General features: G+C 41.6%; 1 protein-coding gene across 6 annotated transcripts in view; it reads left to right on the top strand.

Annotated features, from left to right (window-relative positions):
• OPCML (opioid binding protein/cell adhesion molecule like) overlaps positions 1-17,167 on the top strand; it is a 1,083,697-nt gene that overhangs the window by 1,004,230 nt on the left and 62,300 nt on the right. For 5 of the 6 annotated variants that reach the window (XM_077894222.1, XM_077894221.1, XM_077894220.1 and 2 more), the window contains one exon: positions 8,875-14,493. The exons of the other annotated variant lie outside the window; for it this stretch is intronic. In XM_077894222.1, coding sequence (XP_077750348.1) covers positions 8,875-8,975 — 101 coding nt within the window. In that variant the 3' untranslated portion in view covers positions 8,976-14,493. Of the gene's footprint in view, positions 1-8,874; positions 14,494-17,167 lie in introns of those variants that run through there. 6 annotated transcript variants of the gene reach the window in all.

Raw genomic sequence — 17,167 nt, 5'->3', positions numbered from 1 at the left:
AGCACCAGCAAACTCCTCTCAGGCTCCACCCTGTGCTGCCTGATGCCCTGCTCCCCCGGTGACCGTGCACCCCCGTGGTACCTGTAGGCAGAGCTTTGTCCCCCACCCCACCCCAACACGCCCCTCTCTCTGCTGGCCTTCCCCACTCCTTTATTAAGGTGTCCTAACGCGCACACCTTCTCCCAGCTGCCTCCAGGGGCCACCCGAGGAGTGGGCCTGAGGCCTTGTGCCAACTGTCCTACATCTCCTCTAGCTTTGTCCTCCAAACCTCTGACAGGGACAGTCCATGTTCCCATCTCCTCCTCAGGCACCATCACACCTTGGTCTGCCATGCTCTGTCTCCCTCCTAAACCCACCCAAGTCTCAGCTCCAGACCCCCCTCTGACCCCCAACATCTGCTCCCGGCTTCTGTGATACACACCCAGGTGCTGACTTCCTTAACTTTCTTTCTCAAGCATGTTTCTCACTCAAATGCACACCTTATCTTCTCGCCTAGGCACTCTCACTGGAATCTGTCCATTCGTCTGACTTCCTCTGCCCACCCCTTTGAGCTGGAGGCTAGGAGTCCCCTTATCCACATCCCCTTATCCTTCAGCTCCTCCCACTGCCTTCCGTGCACCCACCAGGGTAAACCCAGAACACCACTGCCATGACACGTGTCACCCTCTGATCATGCTGCTTCAGGTCTTTCCATCCCTCCATCCATTCAGATTGAGTTAGTTACAAAGGGGAGCAAAGTTCCCAACCCTGTACAAACAGGTCAGTGGACAGTTAACAGTAAAATAATGGGATGTAATAAATGGAAAAGCCACTAGCTATTAAGTGTCAGCCAGACGCTTGAGGTCAGTACTGTTATTATTCCCACTTCAAAGAAGAGGAGTCTGGAAGGAAGTGACAACACCAGGTTTTGCACCTGGGTCTCTCTGATCTTCACCTCGTGTTTCTTGCCAACCCACGTGCATCCTAGGTCTCCCCATAGGCTGTAGGGTCACAGATGGAGGCTTCTACCCTCTTCTCTGTCTTATAAAACTGTACTTATCCCTTAAGGTTCCACTCAATGTTACCCTGTCCACAACGTGATTCTGAGCCCGCTGGAGAAGTGCTCGTCTGGTGGGCTTTCAGGGCAGCTTATATTTTGTTTGTATTTGTTTCTGCACTTAGAGGATGTAGCTCTGTATCTTGCAATGGTTTTTGCCCAGGAAACATTGGTTGCATTAATAAATATAATTCCCAGTCAATCGGGGGCATCAGGGAAAGTGTTACACAGTGCAAAACTCTCCAATAACCAAAAGAATCCAAACACTCAAAAGGACTCGTGGTCTTCTCCCCACAGTGAAACCAAACTTCTATTTCTCTGACACTTTCCCTTGCATTCCAGCTTCCATATGTCTTATTTGGAATGGAGGGTCCCCTTCCCCCCCACCCTGGGTCTTCCTTCTGAGGGACGCTCTATCAGACATTCCAATTCACTGCTTACGAAGACGTTCATCAAATGATTTCTTCTTGCAGAGACAACAAAAGCGGCACATATTTGTCCGTTTCCTGCTGATAATGTATATGATTTTTTTTTTTTTATTTTCCAAATCCACAATTTAAATCCAGGTGGGAGCGAATGAGTCAGAGAGAAATACCATTGCTTTTTTGGCTGATGACAGCAGCGTAATCATTTGTATTTTCCCCAACCTGCAAAATGTCAACATATTAGAAAAAAAAAATGCAGACATTTCACATTTCATTCCTGATGAGGTTCCTTGTCGTTCCCGTGCACCCCACCCTCCTCTATCTGAATCATTGACATCTGGCTATTAGCCTAAGCATTTAGAATCTAACACTGAGCATTCGGGTGTGCTGATGTCAGCACACGAGCACACACACAAGAGCTTGTGGTTCGGCATAGACCAAAGTCTTGTCTCTTTCAAGTTTGTGATGAGCTGACAGTTTCGAATTAACTTCTGATGTCAACTTCTGCAGCTTTTGTCTTTGTGGTACATACAAGCCAGGGAGAGCTGGAGAGAACAAAACAAAGATGGCTGCCTTTCTTGGCCTCTTTCTTTGCAAGTCTTGGCGCTGGAGAGCCGGGTTCACCCTCCTTGTGAAACAACACAGTGCCATGTTTTCCGCTGTAATTAAAGACAATGGAGGAAGAGTTCGCTTTGAAGGGAAATGAAGCGCCTTCATCAGCCAGCGCTGCTGAAAATAGGTTTATGTTTCACCAACAAGTGTAACGCATGCATCCTCTAATTAGATTTCCTTGCTCCTCTTTTAATCACCAAGAACATCATTATCCTTTTGGTTCCTCATTAGGAAGGTCACATAGTTCATATTCATACTTATAAAAACCTATCCAAATTTCAGAACAAAACTGTATCTTCTTACACTTCAGATACCTCATTGATCTCACTGTGCGATCACCAAGTTCAACTTGCCTGTGGGCTTTTTTCTTTCTTTTCTCTTTTAATGTGATCACCCTACCACCTGCTATTTTAGTAGAATTACAGTGATACACTCTAAATGTTGCTGAAGAACCATGCCATATTTTCATGGCAGTCATGGAAAGGAAAAGCCGTGACACATTTCAGTACCTTCGTTGCCATTTTTAAGCTCCAAATCTCTTCTGTAAGCCTAAATATACTTGGCGGGGAGCTCTGTGCTGGGTTTGGGTACTTTGGGTTTCAACACCTACTTCTGCAGAGGGTGATGGGCCACCCCTCAAATGCCGCCACATACTCTTATTTGCAGGGTAGCTGGGCCTCAGGCTGGTTTTAGGTTAAGCCCTCAATCAAATTTGCTTTTTAAAAATCTGATGTTGAGTCTATTTAATTTAGCAACGTAAGTCGTCTCTCCACAGTGGATTTTATTTTATTTGTTTGTTTGTTTGTTTCTTTGTCTCCTTCTCCCAACCTGCTGTGCTTCACATCTGGCCATATATCTTCCCCCTGGCCCAGAACTGCACATGCCAATTGACCTTCATGCCACTTACCATTTCTGGAATTTATCTCTTCATCTCCCTCTTCTTTCTAAATGCTAAAGACTAAAGTATTTTTTGTCTGCATATCTGTCCCCAAGGTATTTTGTTGTCATTCACAGTTTGTTTTGTGGCTTTGCGTCATCATTTCAGCTTCTATTCTCAGGGACGCTCCACTTCCGGCATGAAGGAAACAATGCTTAGCACTGAAAGGGTGGAGGAGGGACTGGATCAGGGGAAAGGGCAAAAATACACATTCTCACTTCCAATTTATCCCTGACAAATATTTAATTAAAGCTGATATTTGTACCAGCCATTCTAATTGAACTGAGTCACTGCTAACCATAAAAAATGATTCCTGAAATGGGGCAAATGCCCAGAGTTGGGTCCCTTAATATATTTGCTTCCTTAGGAAGCTTTTGCCTGTGGTTAGTAGCTACATCAGGTCTTTTAAGGAGTGACCAGGTCACTTGCTTGCTCGCCATAGCCAAGTTTGCTTTCAGCTGGTGTTTGGCAAATGTCCTTGAGAGCCTAGTATTCCACAAGGTCTCTTTATTTAAAACTGGATCCCCACAAAAGATCCTATTTTAAGGACCAGCAGTTATTGTCCTGGCTCTAATTTCCCTAGTGTTTATTCATCCTTTACTCCTACTCAGTGATCTCACACATCATCTTAACTAGTCCTCAAAGCAACTGTACAAGGGGAGATGAAACTACCCCTCCCCATTTTATACATTAAAATTAAAAAAAAAAAAAGAAACTGTTTCAGAGAAGTTGACGGTCTTGTCCAAGGTGATCCTGCTAGTGAGTCCCAGAGCCAGAATTCAAATTCAGTCTTCTCTATTGAATTTAATTCTCCTAAGACTCCAATTGGAAAGGTGTTCCTGAGATGAAAGGGATGCTGGTTATTTGTTCCAAATGGCTTTCTTCTTAGACTCTGGGGGCATTTAAAAACTTTCCTTCCTTCCTTCATTCCCTCACTTTTTCCTCCTTTTCCTTTCCTTTCCTTGCTTTCCTTCCTCTCTCCTTTTCTTCCTTCCCTTCTTCTTTCAATTGTTTGTTGACTGATTTAGACTAGAAGAAAGGATATCCCAGGTCTTATTAAAGTATAAGCTCTGTGAAAGCAGAGACTGACTTTCTCTCTGAAAACAGAGACTGGCTCACAGCAGCTTCCCAATCAATACTCGCTGAGTGAATGCGGTGGCTTTGAGGCTAGTGCGGGGGTCCCTTACCCTCATGAGACTAATCCTTTGCCCTTGGACCTTGCATAGAGCATAGCTTTGGACGTCTCCCATCACCCTGCTCAATGCTCCGTGTCTTCCCAAGCTCACCTCACGGCCAACAACCTCTCTCAGCATCCCCCTATCTCATGATCTCATCTCCTCATTCTGTTACCAGAAAAACCTTGCCACACCTGAAAACAACTTCAACTATTTGGGAAAAATTGAAATAAGCCAATATTAGCTTCAACTAAGAAGTGTGAGGTGGGGGTGGAGGTGGCGATATGAAAGCTCCACAGCAATGGTTACCATGATCACCTAACTACATTGTGCCAGCTATTACACTAATCACTCTGACTCCTTATCCTGTAAACTCAATATTATCACCTCTATTTTCAGTAAGAAAACTGACAGTACCTGGTACGAGATCACATAGCTGGCATGCCACAAAGTCAGGATTTAAACCCAAACCGGTCTGCCTCCAAAGTTGCCAGGATTGGTACACTTTTATAGTGGTCAGTGACTTTACCCCAAAGGATGTCTAGGGCTACAAGAACAAGACAGTAAAGCCAAGAGGTACAAGTGCCTCCAAAACCTTTCCTAAGGTTCATAGAAGACACATACTCTACTTGTTCATTTGAGGACACCATTCCTTAGACATTCGGTCCCATCTTTTCTTCAAATTCTCATCCTTTGACCAGATGCATTTCAGGGTTAGTTTTCTGTAGCAGAACACACAATTGAAAATTCAGCTTATGTTTTCAAATTCTGGATTCTAACTTTGAGATAAGAACTAACTTTCTCCCTATTTCCACCAAAATGGAGGAGGAAAGGGGAGGAGGAGGAGGAGGGGGGAGAGTAGGGGGATGATGAGGAGGAAGGCACCACTTGAATTCCTGACCATGTTTATTGAAATTATAGCTAGTATTATGCTGTGTGCCAAGTACTTGGAGAAGTCCATGTAGCTGTTGTTACCTGAAGAAACCAAGGTATAGGAAAAACAGAGTCAACTGGACATCTGAAGCTATGTGTTCAGGCATTAGTACTACCCCTGCTCAGCTGTTCCTGAGTTCCTCCAGTAGCATGCCCTTCCCTTAACAGATTCATTGAGCTAACATTTGCAAAAGCCTCTTACCAGCCTAAGGGACCAAAAATGAGCCCCAAGTGTTCTGGAACCACACCAATTAGCTGAACAGTGGTAATCAATATTAAAGCACAAAGAAGCTCATGACTAATCAGGTGAGTGTCCTTACCACACAGAAACCCTTCGGGAGAGACCCAAACTAAGTGCTTTATTTTCCTCATTAGCAGTAGAATCAGGGTTACTGCAATGATGCAATTAAAAAATCAGTTCATAGCTGATGGCTTTCATCTCACATTCCTCCAACCTACAGAGTGGTTCGCAGATGTGAGCTCTCCTTCCTGCTCTCAATAAAGTTCAAGAACCCTCCTATAGGTCCTTTGCGGTCCTGGAATTTAGCCCACCTGCCAAATCTCAAATGTGGGCAGGATATATTTGAGGGAAGCAATGCTAATTTTAATCTCTATTATATTGGATTACATTAACTCATTGGTCAGGCTTGTAGATTGCTCGTAGCCATTGCTCATAGATTGATGGACTAAAGACACTTTGGCATTAAATTGCCATGTTATCTGATACATAAAGCAGGGCTCCTCATACCTGTAAAGAATAAAGCTCCTTGAAGCTGCATAGAAAATGTGACCCCAGAAAAGGAAATTGGAGGACCCGGGAATGTTTGGTGCCCACTTGCTGTCTTAGGAGGTGACATGCCAAGGGGCAAAAACCCAGTTGTACCAACTGGAAAAGGCCATCTGGCTGTTCACCAGCTGTCCCTTCTAGTACCAGATGTAGAGTTTCCATTCATACAATAACTCAAAATGCTAATAGGAGAAGAGCCTTCGAGGTATCAATCCCAATCTCTTCTCCTTTTGTAGATGGGGAGAAGAGGGGATACCTGTCAGCGAGGGAGCAGCAGAATCACATAAAGAAATTGGGTCTCCAGATGCCTAGGCAGTTACTCCTCTCACTACGTGTTGCTGTGGTCCTTGGAAAAGATGCACAAAGGGTCGTTTTCCACAGAAAGGATGTAGAGCTGTAACAATCAAGGGTGCTGACTGTATAGACAGTGATTCAGTTCTACTCCGGCTCTGGGTGTATAAGCTGGGTCGCCATAGCAAAGCACTTAACTGCTTTGTTCTTTAGTTTCTCCATTTATAAAATGGGAATGCCAGTAGTACACACAGCTCATAGTGCTTCGTGGAGATTAAATGAGTAAATACGCGTTTAGCATTTAGAATCACGCTTGCCACCTAGAGAGCACCATGTAAATACATGTCACCGTCATCATCCTAAGCAAGCTGAGCACCCTTTATGTCTGCTAAGTCACCCTCACAGTTTCCACTCTCTGGAACACTCAACTGAAGTTTAACTGTGGCTATAAACCCTCTGCCCGATTGGTAATGAACATCTTATTGCAACTGCCACACACCACCAGAGATCCTCATTTGTCTTTATGATTCTTCCTCCTTTTCTCTTTGTACCTCACCCTTCATGCTTTGCCTTCCTCATATACTGCTTTTTTCTGCTTTGTTTTAGCTATATCCAACCTTGTGCTGGTAGCATGACAGCCACAGAAATGCTTAAATACTGGTAGAACTTGGGATAAAGTGATTCCTACTGAAGATCTCTTTCTCCCCAGAGTGGAGCTTATTAGGCCTTCAGTTATTTCTTAAATTAATATCAGCATCATGAAGTAGACAAAGACACACCCACCCACACATACATATGATTAGTTTAATATACATCGTCGCTCTTTATCTACTTATAGATAGATCTCTTTATCTCTTTATCTATATATCATCTATCTATTTGATAGAATCTTCAAGGAAACATATGTCTTATAAATCTGCATTGTTCACTTCTTTATAAACTCATTAAAAAATCTTAATCATTCATCTTTTGAAGAAGACAATATAGAGAATTACCTTGAGCTCCAACTTGGGCATTTTTCAACTCGGTACATTCTGTAGGCCAGTATGGTTCCTTAAGATCTATGTCTTGACTGATGGAGGCCCCAGAGTCAGGCTACTTTTCATAAATATGTATGGAGCCTTCATGAGGATGATAGCACTGGGCTTGTGCCTGGATCCTGTCCTTGTCTGTGAATACTGTCTAACAAAAATGCAGAGCAGCATGAGCCAGACTCTCAAGCCAGCAAGTAAATGTGAATTTTTAGTCAGTAGAAGAATTGTGTACATTGGAAATCAGAGGAAGGAAAGGTATCCGTGTGAAAATTACTGGACTTGGAACAGTTATGTGCTCATTGCTGAAGTGAGAGGTCTATACTTCCCCAGGCAAAAGGTTTGTATCCCTTTTGCTAGGAAGTCCCTTCCTAGGCAGGACGTGGATCCACAGCATCACACTGACAAGCAAGCCAGATGACTACAGTTCTGTCTTGAGGAGACCCTGCACCAACTATGCTTCTTAAAGTAATCATGCTTATTTCCAATAAGCCAATTTGCATCTAAAAGCATCAGAGAAGCCCTTCCTGGCTTGAGAAGGCAAAAGGGGCATGCAGGTCTTGTCTGTAACTCCTTTTCTTTGTCACTGGCTCTCAGGAATGCCTCTTGATGGCTTCTCACCCAATGTCTTATACTTGATTCCATGTTCCCTGGAATATTCTCTGCTTGCTACCCACTGGCCTTACTTATGACTCCAAATTCCTATGGCTTGCAAATAAAGGTGATGGAGGAAAGCAGAGGTGAAGTAGACCCTGATATATTTGCCCTGAGTCCTCAGAACAGGCTAGAACCATCCCACTTCACATGGTTTGTCTTCTCAAGGGTGGCAGGTGAAGAGAAAGGAGTAACACTTGTGACTCGATGGTCTCGTTTAACAATGGAGTATGGGTGACTCACTAGGGTGTGTAAAAGGGCCAGAGAGGCCAGAAGAAAGGGTAATTGCCATTAGGTGGCAATTTGGACAGAACACAGAGTCTTCTTTGTGGCCTTCAGAGAGGCCTTGCTGACTGCTGTGACAAACCCAATCATAGTCTTTAAAACTCTGGAGTTTAATTATTGATTCTTCCTCAGCTACTTCTGAGGGAACCTCCACAATACCCCAGCTACACAGAATGAGAAGTTGGCCACACCAACACTGAGCATCCTGTTGCTCACAAAACGTTTCCATTCCTCTTTCTTTCCCCTACGTGCTTCTCTCGGCTATGGACTGTCTCCATGCCCCATGCCTGCCTTCCCCCTCCTATCCCTGTCTGTTCTGGACACCATCCCCACAGTTAGAGGTACTGCTTTTGAAGTGACAGTCAGGTCCTGCCACTACCACTTAGCCCTGTCTGCTGCCCTAACTTTTCAGCCCATAGGCCTAACAAAATGCCAATGCCTCCCTCTACCCCTTTTGTTTTTTAAACCACAGTCTTTGAGAGCAGGCTACAGTGGTTAAGGTACTTCAGTGAATCGCCCTTTTTTGGGGTTTCTAAATAATTCCAATGGGTGTTTTCCATTTATCCAGCTTTGGAAGGATCGATTGTGGGAAGTGGGAGATGGGGGAATGCTCACAGAGAAGCATGTCTATATTTATGCTTGTCAGGGAATAAGTATGGTACCCTTTGGGTGCATGCTAATGGATCTGTCTCTCTTTCCCCTACACAGGGCCTGGAGCAGTCATTGATGGTGTAAACTCGGCTTCTAGAGCACTGGCGTGTCTCTGGCTATCAGGGACCCTCTTTGCCCACTTCTTCATCAAGTTTTGATAAGAAATCATAGGTCCTCTGAGCAACGCCTGCTTCTCCATATCACAGACTTTACTCTACACTGCGGAGGGCAAACCAGTTTGGGCTTCTTTTTGTTTGTTTCTGTTCTTCTTCTTGATTTTTTTTTGGGGGGGGTTGATTTATTTGATTTTTTTTCCTCCAGTTTGAATACGAGTGGGGTTGGGAGGAGGGGTGGGCAAGATTCTACCATATGTAGGATAATCATTCATTGGTGTGTCCAAAAATGGAATCTGTCCCTGCTACCTTGGCCCTTCCCTTTCTTCTGCTCCTCTTCCCATCATCATCAGTACCAAACTCCCCCCAACCCCACCAAACCATAAGCTCCATTTGGGCAAAAACGTGCCTCATGAGAAACACCCTGAAGACACAACTTGACTTATAATGTAGTGCACAGCAAGAGTTATATCCAAGTGTCCTATTATCTGTGTCTTTTAAGCTTTGGGCCATTTTCCTTATTATAATGTACATATCCCTCCCTCCATGCTTATTATTATCTAATTACATTCGGGTTCACATCCTTTCTTTCTGGGAAGATATCTCATCTATATATATATATATATATATATATATATATATATATACACACACACATACATACATACACATACATGTACATATATACATACTTATATACATATGTATGTGTATGTGTGTATATAAACATATATACACATATGTGTGTATATACATATATACATATATATGTGTGTATATATATACATATATATGTGTGTGTATATATACATATATATGTGTGTGTATATACACACATATATATGTATGTATATTCTGTTCTCCTTCTCTAACCACTCTGCCCTAACCACTTTCTCCATCAGCTATAAGGGTTAGAGGTTTGGGGCTATGCACACACAACTCAAAAGAACGTTAAGAAGTCACTTGACCAAAAAGGGGGAAGCAGTTTGAATTTAGTATTTCTCTTTAAAAAATGTTGTCTAAGTCATAAAAAAAAAAAGATCCATAGATGGCTGATTATTTAGAGTTTATCAAGCTATTGAAGTAATCATGTGGTTATCCATCTACTCAATTGTCTGATTTATCTTTCCCTCCAATTATCCACCCACCCATCTTCCTCTGTAGCAATCTATTTACTCTGCTTATCAATCTATCAATGTAATTATCTAATGCTTCTTTCTATTTCTTTCCTTACTACTCACCATCAATTCATCACCATATTAATTTCTAATCATATCATGTCTATTCCTTTTGTATTCATTTCTACTCTACCTTCAGCAGACATTGGCATCTTCAAAAATACTTATCAACTTTCATATGAAAGCCAATGGTCTCACAGGCTAACAACATAGAAAAGCAATATGTCAAGGACTTTTTGGAATGTGGTATCCTATCCACCCAAAGTAGATGCTATTAACAGATGGACCAAAGTAACAATCTAAGGATCAGTCACTAACTATTCCCAGAAGAGACTGTTTCTAAAAGCATCTTCTTGGGAAGCAGATCAGCCCTGGAAAAACCTTGATCAATACTGTGGGGTTTTTCCCTTTCACACTTGAAAGACCAAGATGGCAACCTTCATATTTCTCTCAGCCTTTCAGGCAAGTGTATGTCAGAAATCTATGGGACTTACTCCATGGCTGGATTTTCTTAGTAGCAAGAATATAGAGAGAAAACACTCATCTGTCCCTGCGGTGTGAAGAGAGCAGTCCACCCGTCTGAGTACAATGACTTCAGCTATTGTCTCCTCCTTGCTCCAGTTTTGGTTTAATCTGTTTGAAAACTATCCAGTAAAAAGCTGATGGAAGCCAATTACATGGCGGGTATGTTGACAACTCTGGTATTTGTTTCAGGAAGCTCTTCTGAGCTGAGGGCACTTGAGCGACTGACTTAATTTCCAAGCACTTGATTAACACAACACTGCAAACAGGAGGGGAACGTGTAAGTGACACACAATTTCCTCTGATACAGGCTGCTTCTCCAGTGGCTTTGGGGAAGAATGTCCTCAGTGTTCCATGTTCAAAGCAGATCCAGCAGACAAACAAGAGCTGACAGGACTTTTCTGCATCATCTCTTGGAACAAGAAGGACTCAGCCAGCAAGGGTGCCTGGAATCCAAAAGAACGGCATTCAAACCCATGCAAAGTTGTGCCCCTCTTTACCTGTGCCACAAGGACTGACCGACTGAGGAGATGAGAAAGAAGTATCAACAGTGACTATCTCACAGACCTGCCCTGCCTCAGTTGGAAAACGTTCAGGTCCACAGTCTAAAAAATAATAAATACGAGCTTTATAGAGCTCCATTCCCTTAATGCTTAATTGATCTTCTTCCTCCAATATAAATGGCCTCTTTGTTTTGTCCATAATGGCACATGAACATGACATACACAGTGGGGGAATATATACTTAGATATACATTCACGCATAAATAGATACATAAATACAAAGGTAGGTAGTCTTGGCATACAAAAAGCTCAGCACTTTGATAATAGTTGGAGCTGGTGCGAGTGGAATTAATATTACATTTGCCAGCTGTAAACAGACATCTGCATTTCCTAGTGAGCTGCCAGGAGCCAGATTCTGGGAACATAAATGATGTGCCAAAAGCAGTGTATTGATTCCAAGTTCCAGGGACAATCATGAGCAGAGGCAAAGTCAGAATTAAAGGTCGGACATCGATGTTTTAGATCTGTCATCACATTCAGCACCTGGAGTCGGGTTGGTGTCAGACATTGTATGGGAATTAAACGTGTCATTTGAGTGTTCCACTGATAATAAATGTGTTACTTGGGAGTAAAAATAAATGTGGAGGCTCTGGGGAGTAGATGGTCTTGGAGAACATAGTGCTTAAAATGGACAAGCTATACATATTCTTCGTGCCAAGACTTGTTCTAGAGGAAGGGACCCATCCTTCTTTGACTGGGAAGATCATCAGAACCTTTTGAACACAATAATGAGGCTGAGTCTCAGAGTTATCATGGAACTCTGTGCTGCCTCCTTCCACTGGATACCGGGAAGCATTTCTGGAGATTGCCTATTCCAGCCATGTTTCAGAAAGAAAAAAAAAAAAAATCCTACAGTCAATCCTCAGCTGGGATAAAGAAGACCAAGTAAATAAGACCCGAGGAAACTGGGCACTGGGAAAGAAAATGGTTCTTCGTCACTTTAGATATACTCCTGCTTCTGTGTTGTTTGGGTTACTTTTGTGGGGATGGTTCCATAGAACAGTAGCTGTTACCCAACATTTGAAGCATATAGAATATTAAATGCTTACTAGAGACAATATCTACACTCACACATGCTTTTCCAACTTCTCATATGAAGGGCGGATGGATAAAGCCTCCTGGATAGTTTTTTTTCAAGGTGCCAATGGTAGGCATGGGGGTAATGGGCAAAAAAGAAGATAAACAAAACTCTGAGCAACCTACAACTCTTCATAGGTTTTCCACATGGGAAGGAAACCAAATAAGACTTATCAGGATATTAGGCGAGAGAAATTCAGCAATGTAGTTACTCTGAAAACTTCCCCCTTCCCCAAACACAATTAATATGTATTTCCACCAAAGTAATGCCAATGAAAGTGCTAGTGTTAAGGCTCTGGCCAAGCTTGTTTTTCAGTAGTTTAATGTCAAGTGCCTGATACAGTCATCTGCAAGTCTAAGCAAGTGTGTTTAGTTTTTCTTATTTTTGTTTTAACGGGGGGGAGAGGGGGCATATAGGTGAGCAGTGGTCAAAACATGCACATGTGTTATGCAAAGGGCATGGTACACGGCTGTTCTGCAGTTGTGCTAGGTGGAAGAGAAGGAAAGGTAAGGCTTTGTATCAAAAAGAGGCCTTGGTCTTTGTCCCCTGAAACTTGTGCCTCGTACTTAGATGATACATTCTACAGATTGGGCAGTTTCTTCTCAAAACCTGGGTAGGAAAGTGTGCTTTGGGACTCCAGAAACTCCACCACCAAGGCTAAATGTAAGGACCCGTTTCTGCATGGATTCAGTCAACTTGCTCTCAACACGGAGGTATTACCCAGTTCTGCTTATGTTGGAAGGACTCATGTGAAAAGAGCAGAGAACCTCAAAGTGCGAAGTCAATCTCAAAGAAAACTTATCGCTACCATTGCATCAGGAGCAGCTGTAAATGGAAAGCTCTAGTTGTGGTTGGCACTTCTGGTACCAAAGGGAATGTTTTCCCCTCTGGAGTTGTGTATGGATATCATAAGCCCCATCGGTAGAAGGAAGGGAGGAATGACTCATGATGAGGTGGGATATGGGGGGTGGGGTGGGGTCAATTTAACCCTGAGCTGTCACCTGGAACTAGCCCACTTCCCCTCCCATCTTCCCTCTCAAAATTTCTTTAAAGTTTAATCTATTTGAGTTGGGCGAAGGAGCATAAAATTCTTCTTGTTGGTAAATTCACCTTTTAATCTTTTTTCTCCAACAGTGAGAATGTTTTGTTTTCCACACAAGCTCTATTCCTAGACACTTACAACCAATCACCTCTTCTTCTATCCAAAGCTTCCCTTTTGATTTTGAGACAAATACATTTCAGTAGTTGCAGTAAAACTTCACAGGTGTGTAAGTAGGAAAGCAACATTTTCAAAAGATACCATATGATGAGAACTCCTAATGATCACTAAAAGCAAACAAATAAAAATGCCAGTCTCATTTCCCTCATTTCTTACTTAAGAGAAGAGAAGTAAATGAAAGGAGGATGAAATAGATTTGCAATTAAAAGATGGGGTAGAAAGACAGAGCTGAACCAGTGCAATTTAGCCTTCAGGTGCGGGATCCTCGGAGTCCAAAGGAATGTGGAGTGGACTTGATTAGGCACCATTGTCTTCATCCTGAAAGTAAGCAGCTAAGCCTCATTTCCAGTATTTTGAAATAGCTTCTTTTTTGTTCCTTTCAATGTTGCCCTTTTAAAGGCGTATAGTTGTTCCACGCCACTGAGTGGAGAAAGAAAGATTGTGAACCCTTTACTATCCTTCTAGGGCCACATTCTATATTATTGGCAGATTTATAAGGATATCAATAATAGCAATGATAAGTAATAATAGCTCCCTTGTGTTAGTTAAAGGGAGCATTTTTAATCATTCAAAAATTTTTGTGACATGTAAAGTGCAGTTGTGAGGAATGTGTGGGTGTACGAAAATGTATCTGTCAATTTCAGAGTCCTCTAGATTAAAAAAAAATTATGACTTATCAATGGTGCCATTATAGCTGTGTCAGACGATGGGTGTGCCCATTCTCACAATTATCCTTAAAACAAATCTATGTTCAAATGCTTTAAAAAATTATCACATGATACAAGAGTATAACTTCTAGAGTTCTTTTTCGTTTATTTTCTTTCTTATTTTTTCCTTCAAAAATCAATGAAGACTTGATTTCTGTCAATAATTGTATTAAGGGTGAATATACTACCTGAATTTTGTGCATGTTACATTGTAGTTGTAACCTTTTCTAATTCAGGATGAATACGAGATGGTTGTGATTGTGCAGTGTATCAATAAAGTTCGAAGAAATTTGTAACTTTTGGGGGGCTGTTTATTAGGACATCTTACTGGGTATCCAGGAATGGAGAAAAGTAAGCAACGCTTTTCCCATATGCTTATCCCATATGTGTGTTTTAGGCTTTGGAGAATAGATGCAGTCAGAAAACTGAGTTGCCCCTGCCCCTCTATCTCTCTCTCTCTCTCTCTTTCTCTCTGACTCTCTCTCTCTCTGTCTCTCTCGCACACACACACACACGCATACACAACGAGTATAAGGCAGTCTAGGTATTTTCTGTATTATACCTATATATCAAATATCTATGCCATTTACAAGTAATATAAAATGTAGCTGCAGCCTCAAAGTCTAACTTTCATATTGACCTAAGCTAAAATGAAATCAGGAGAAGTTTCAGAAAAATATTGACCAGATTTTGCTCAGTTTGGACACTCCTTAACAGTTCCTGTGGCTTGAATCCACTGAATTAAGAAACACTTAGACAAGAGTAAGTATGAGAACCGAAATATGGTAATTATGTTGTACATTTATTCTTAAAAGTGTATGCCATTGGATTGTTTCTCCACCTTAGGTTTATTGTGGTATACATATGGGAAATAGCCTAAGAAAGAGACCTGGTGAAGAAGCTCCTTTCTTCTGATTGCTTTTTCAGAAACAGATGTCTCTTTGAAGAAAACACCAACACCTTTACCTTCATCATATTCCTACCTGCTTTTCTGAAGGGATGGATATTAATCTCTTTCCTACAACTCAGCTAGTTCTCTTTATGCATCAGCTAACCCTTCTTAGCTCTACCATTAACTAAATATGTGATCTTGGACTGGACACTTGACCTTGCTTTTCTTTGATTCTTCATCTGCATCATTTCTGGTTTTATACTTGTTGGTATGTTCTAGTTCAAAATTCTCAGGACAGTTTTTGTTTCTCTTGTAACTATTAGATTTCACAAGACTACTCCCAAATAAAGCCTAGGCCAATTGTTAATTATGGTTTTGGAATTCAGCACAAAGTGCATTAGAATTCTTTAGTTGACTTTACAGCATGCCTAGCTCTTCTGGCCAAGATCCTGAGCTAGATCTCTGAGGCTTATTTCTTAATGGGCTCCCAGGTAGACAAGGGCTCATTCCCAAGCTTTTAAAGCTCAGTCTCTCCCACAAGGGATGGAGCACAGATAACTTGATATCCTAGGTCATGTTCTTTGAAAATTAAAATACCAAGGAAAAGGTATCAATGATTGAGAGTTTTCAATTTCCTCAAACTCATTGTAAACTTATGACTTATTAAGGGAACAAATTCCAATTCCCCTTATCATCATAATACATTTAGTGCTCCCCTTTCCTCTCCCCGTTTTCTTCTTCCTTTTAATCATCCTCTTCCCATCCACACCTGATGGATGGTCTCCTGCTTCTGTTCATACCACAGCATTTACCCATCTATTGGCTCTCCTGCTGGCATAGACATTCATTGGTCTTTTTTTTTCCATCCAGCTACTCAGCTCCATCAGTCTTCTGTATACCAATTTATTCTTCCATCAGCAAACCACTCACCTCTTCATTCACATATTATTTCCCCATTTATCTAACCTTTATTCTATCTGTATACTCATCCACCTCCCTCATATTACTGTTCCCATCTATTTATTTAAACCATCCATCTTTCCCTTACCTGTCAATCCATCCACCAAGCATCCTCCAACTAGCCTTTGGCAGGCATACCTATTTACCAAGCCACTTCAAGGTAATGAAAATCTTAACTGTTATCTCTTCTTTCTGCAAGGGAGGCTCTATCTAGTTATTCTTAAGCACAGCAGCTAAATGATTGGATACATTTTTGTTATCTTCACCCAAAACACACCCTATTAAAAACATATATAGAGAGAAGGGCTTTAGAAAATATATTATGGACATACTTGTTCCTATCAGGATGTGTTATGGTAGGAAAATGATGGAGAATTGGGAGCAGAGTGGAAACACCCAGATGAGCAGACATATCAATGTTTAATTTTCTATTTTGAAAAGCAAAACCTTCAGACCACAAATGAAGCTACCTTCATGGAACATGTTCATTTGATCAGTAGGAAATCCTTTTCCTTCTTAATTTTTTTCCATTTATTCATTTGTTCATGCGTTGCATTTAGTGAGGAACTCCCCTAAAGGAGCTCACATCTGAGATGTGAAAACAGCTATATAAAAAGAAAATTACAGTATAATATTGCAAGTATTATGATAGAGATATGAGAAAATGAGTGCAGTGGAAGCAAATATTGGGAAATGATTAGGAAGCTACTTTTATCCCCTAAGGATGAAAAGCTGAAAGGTAGACAGTTAATATAGGCGGCGGTTATGCTGAGCAGAATATTACTACAAAAGTAAATGGGGTACCAGGACCCAGGACCAGGGCATGTTCAGCCTTCAAGTATTTATTTAGTGTGAATGGTATCTGTTGGATGAAATGAATGAGTACCATGAAAGGAGTTCAACTATAAATGTCCAAAGGGCCACACTTCCCAATTGGCAATAAAGTTGATACAAAATGTCCCAGAAGGGGAGACATACCACCTAGAATGTCAACTCTGGTTAGAATATAAAGTTTCGTTTCCACATGGGATTAGTGAGTACACTGTCTTCTATTGGGTCTCAAAGCTCCAGGAGACTTTCTGATAAGTGGAAGAAAAACAGTGACTGGGAGTATGGAC

Source organism: Canis aureus, chromosome 3, assembly GCF_053574225.1.
Source record: "Canis aureus isolate CA01 chromosome 3, VMU_Caureus_v.1.0, whole genome shotgun sequence".
NCBI lineage: Eukaryota > Metazoa > Chordata > Mammalia > Carnivora > Canidae > Canis > Canis aureus.
The sequence above is the reverse complement of the archived record's forward strand: the minus strand, read 5'-3'. Positions and strand labels throughout refer to the sequence as shown.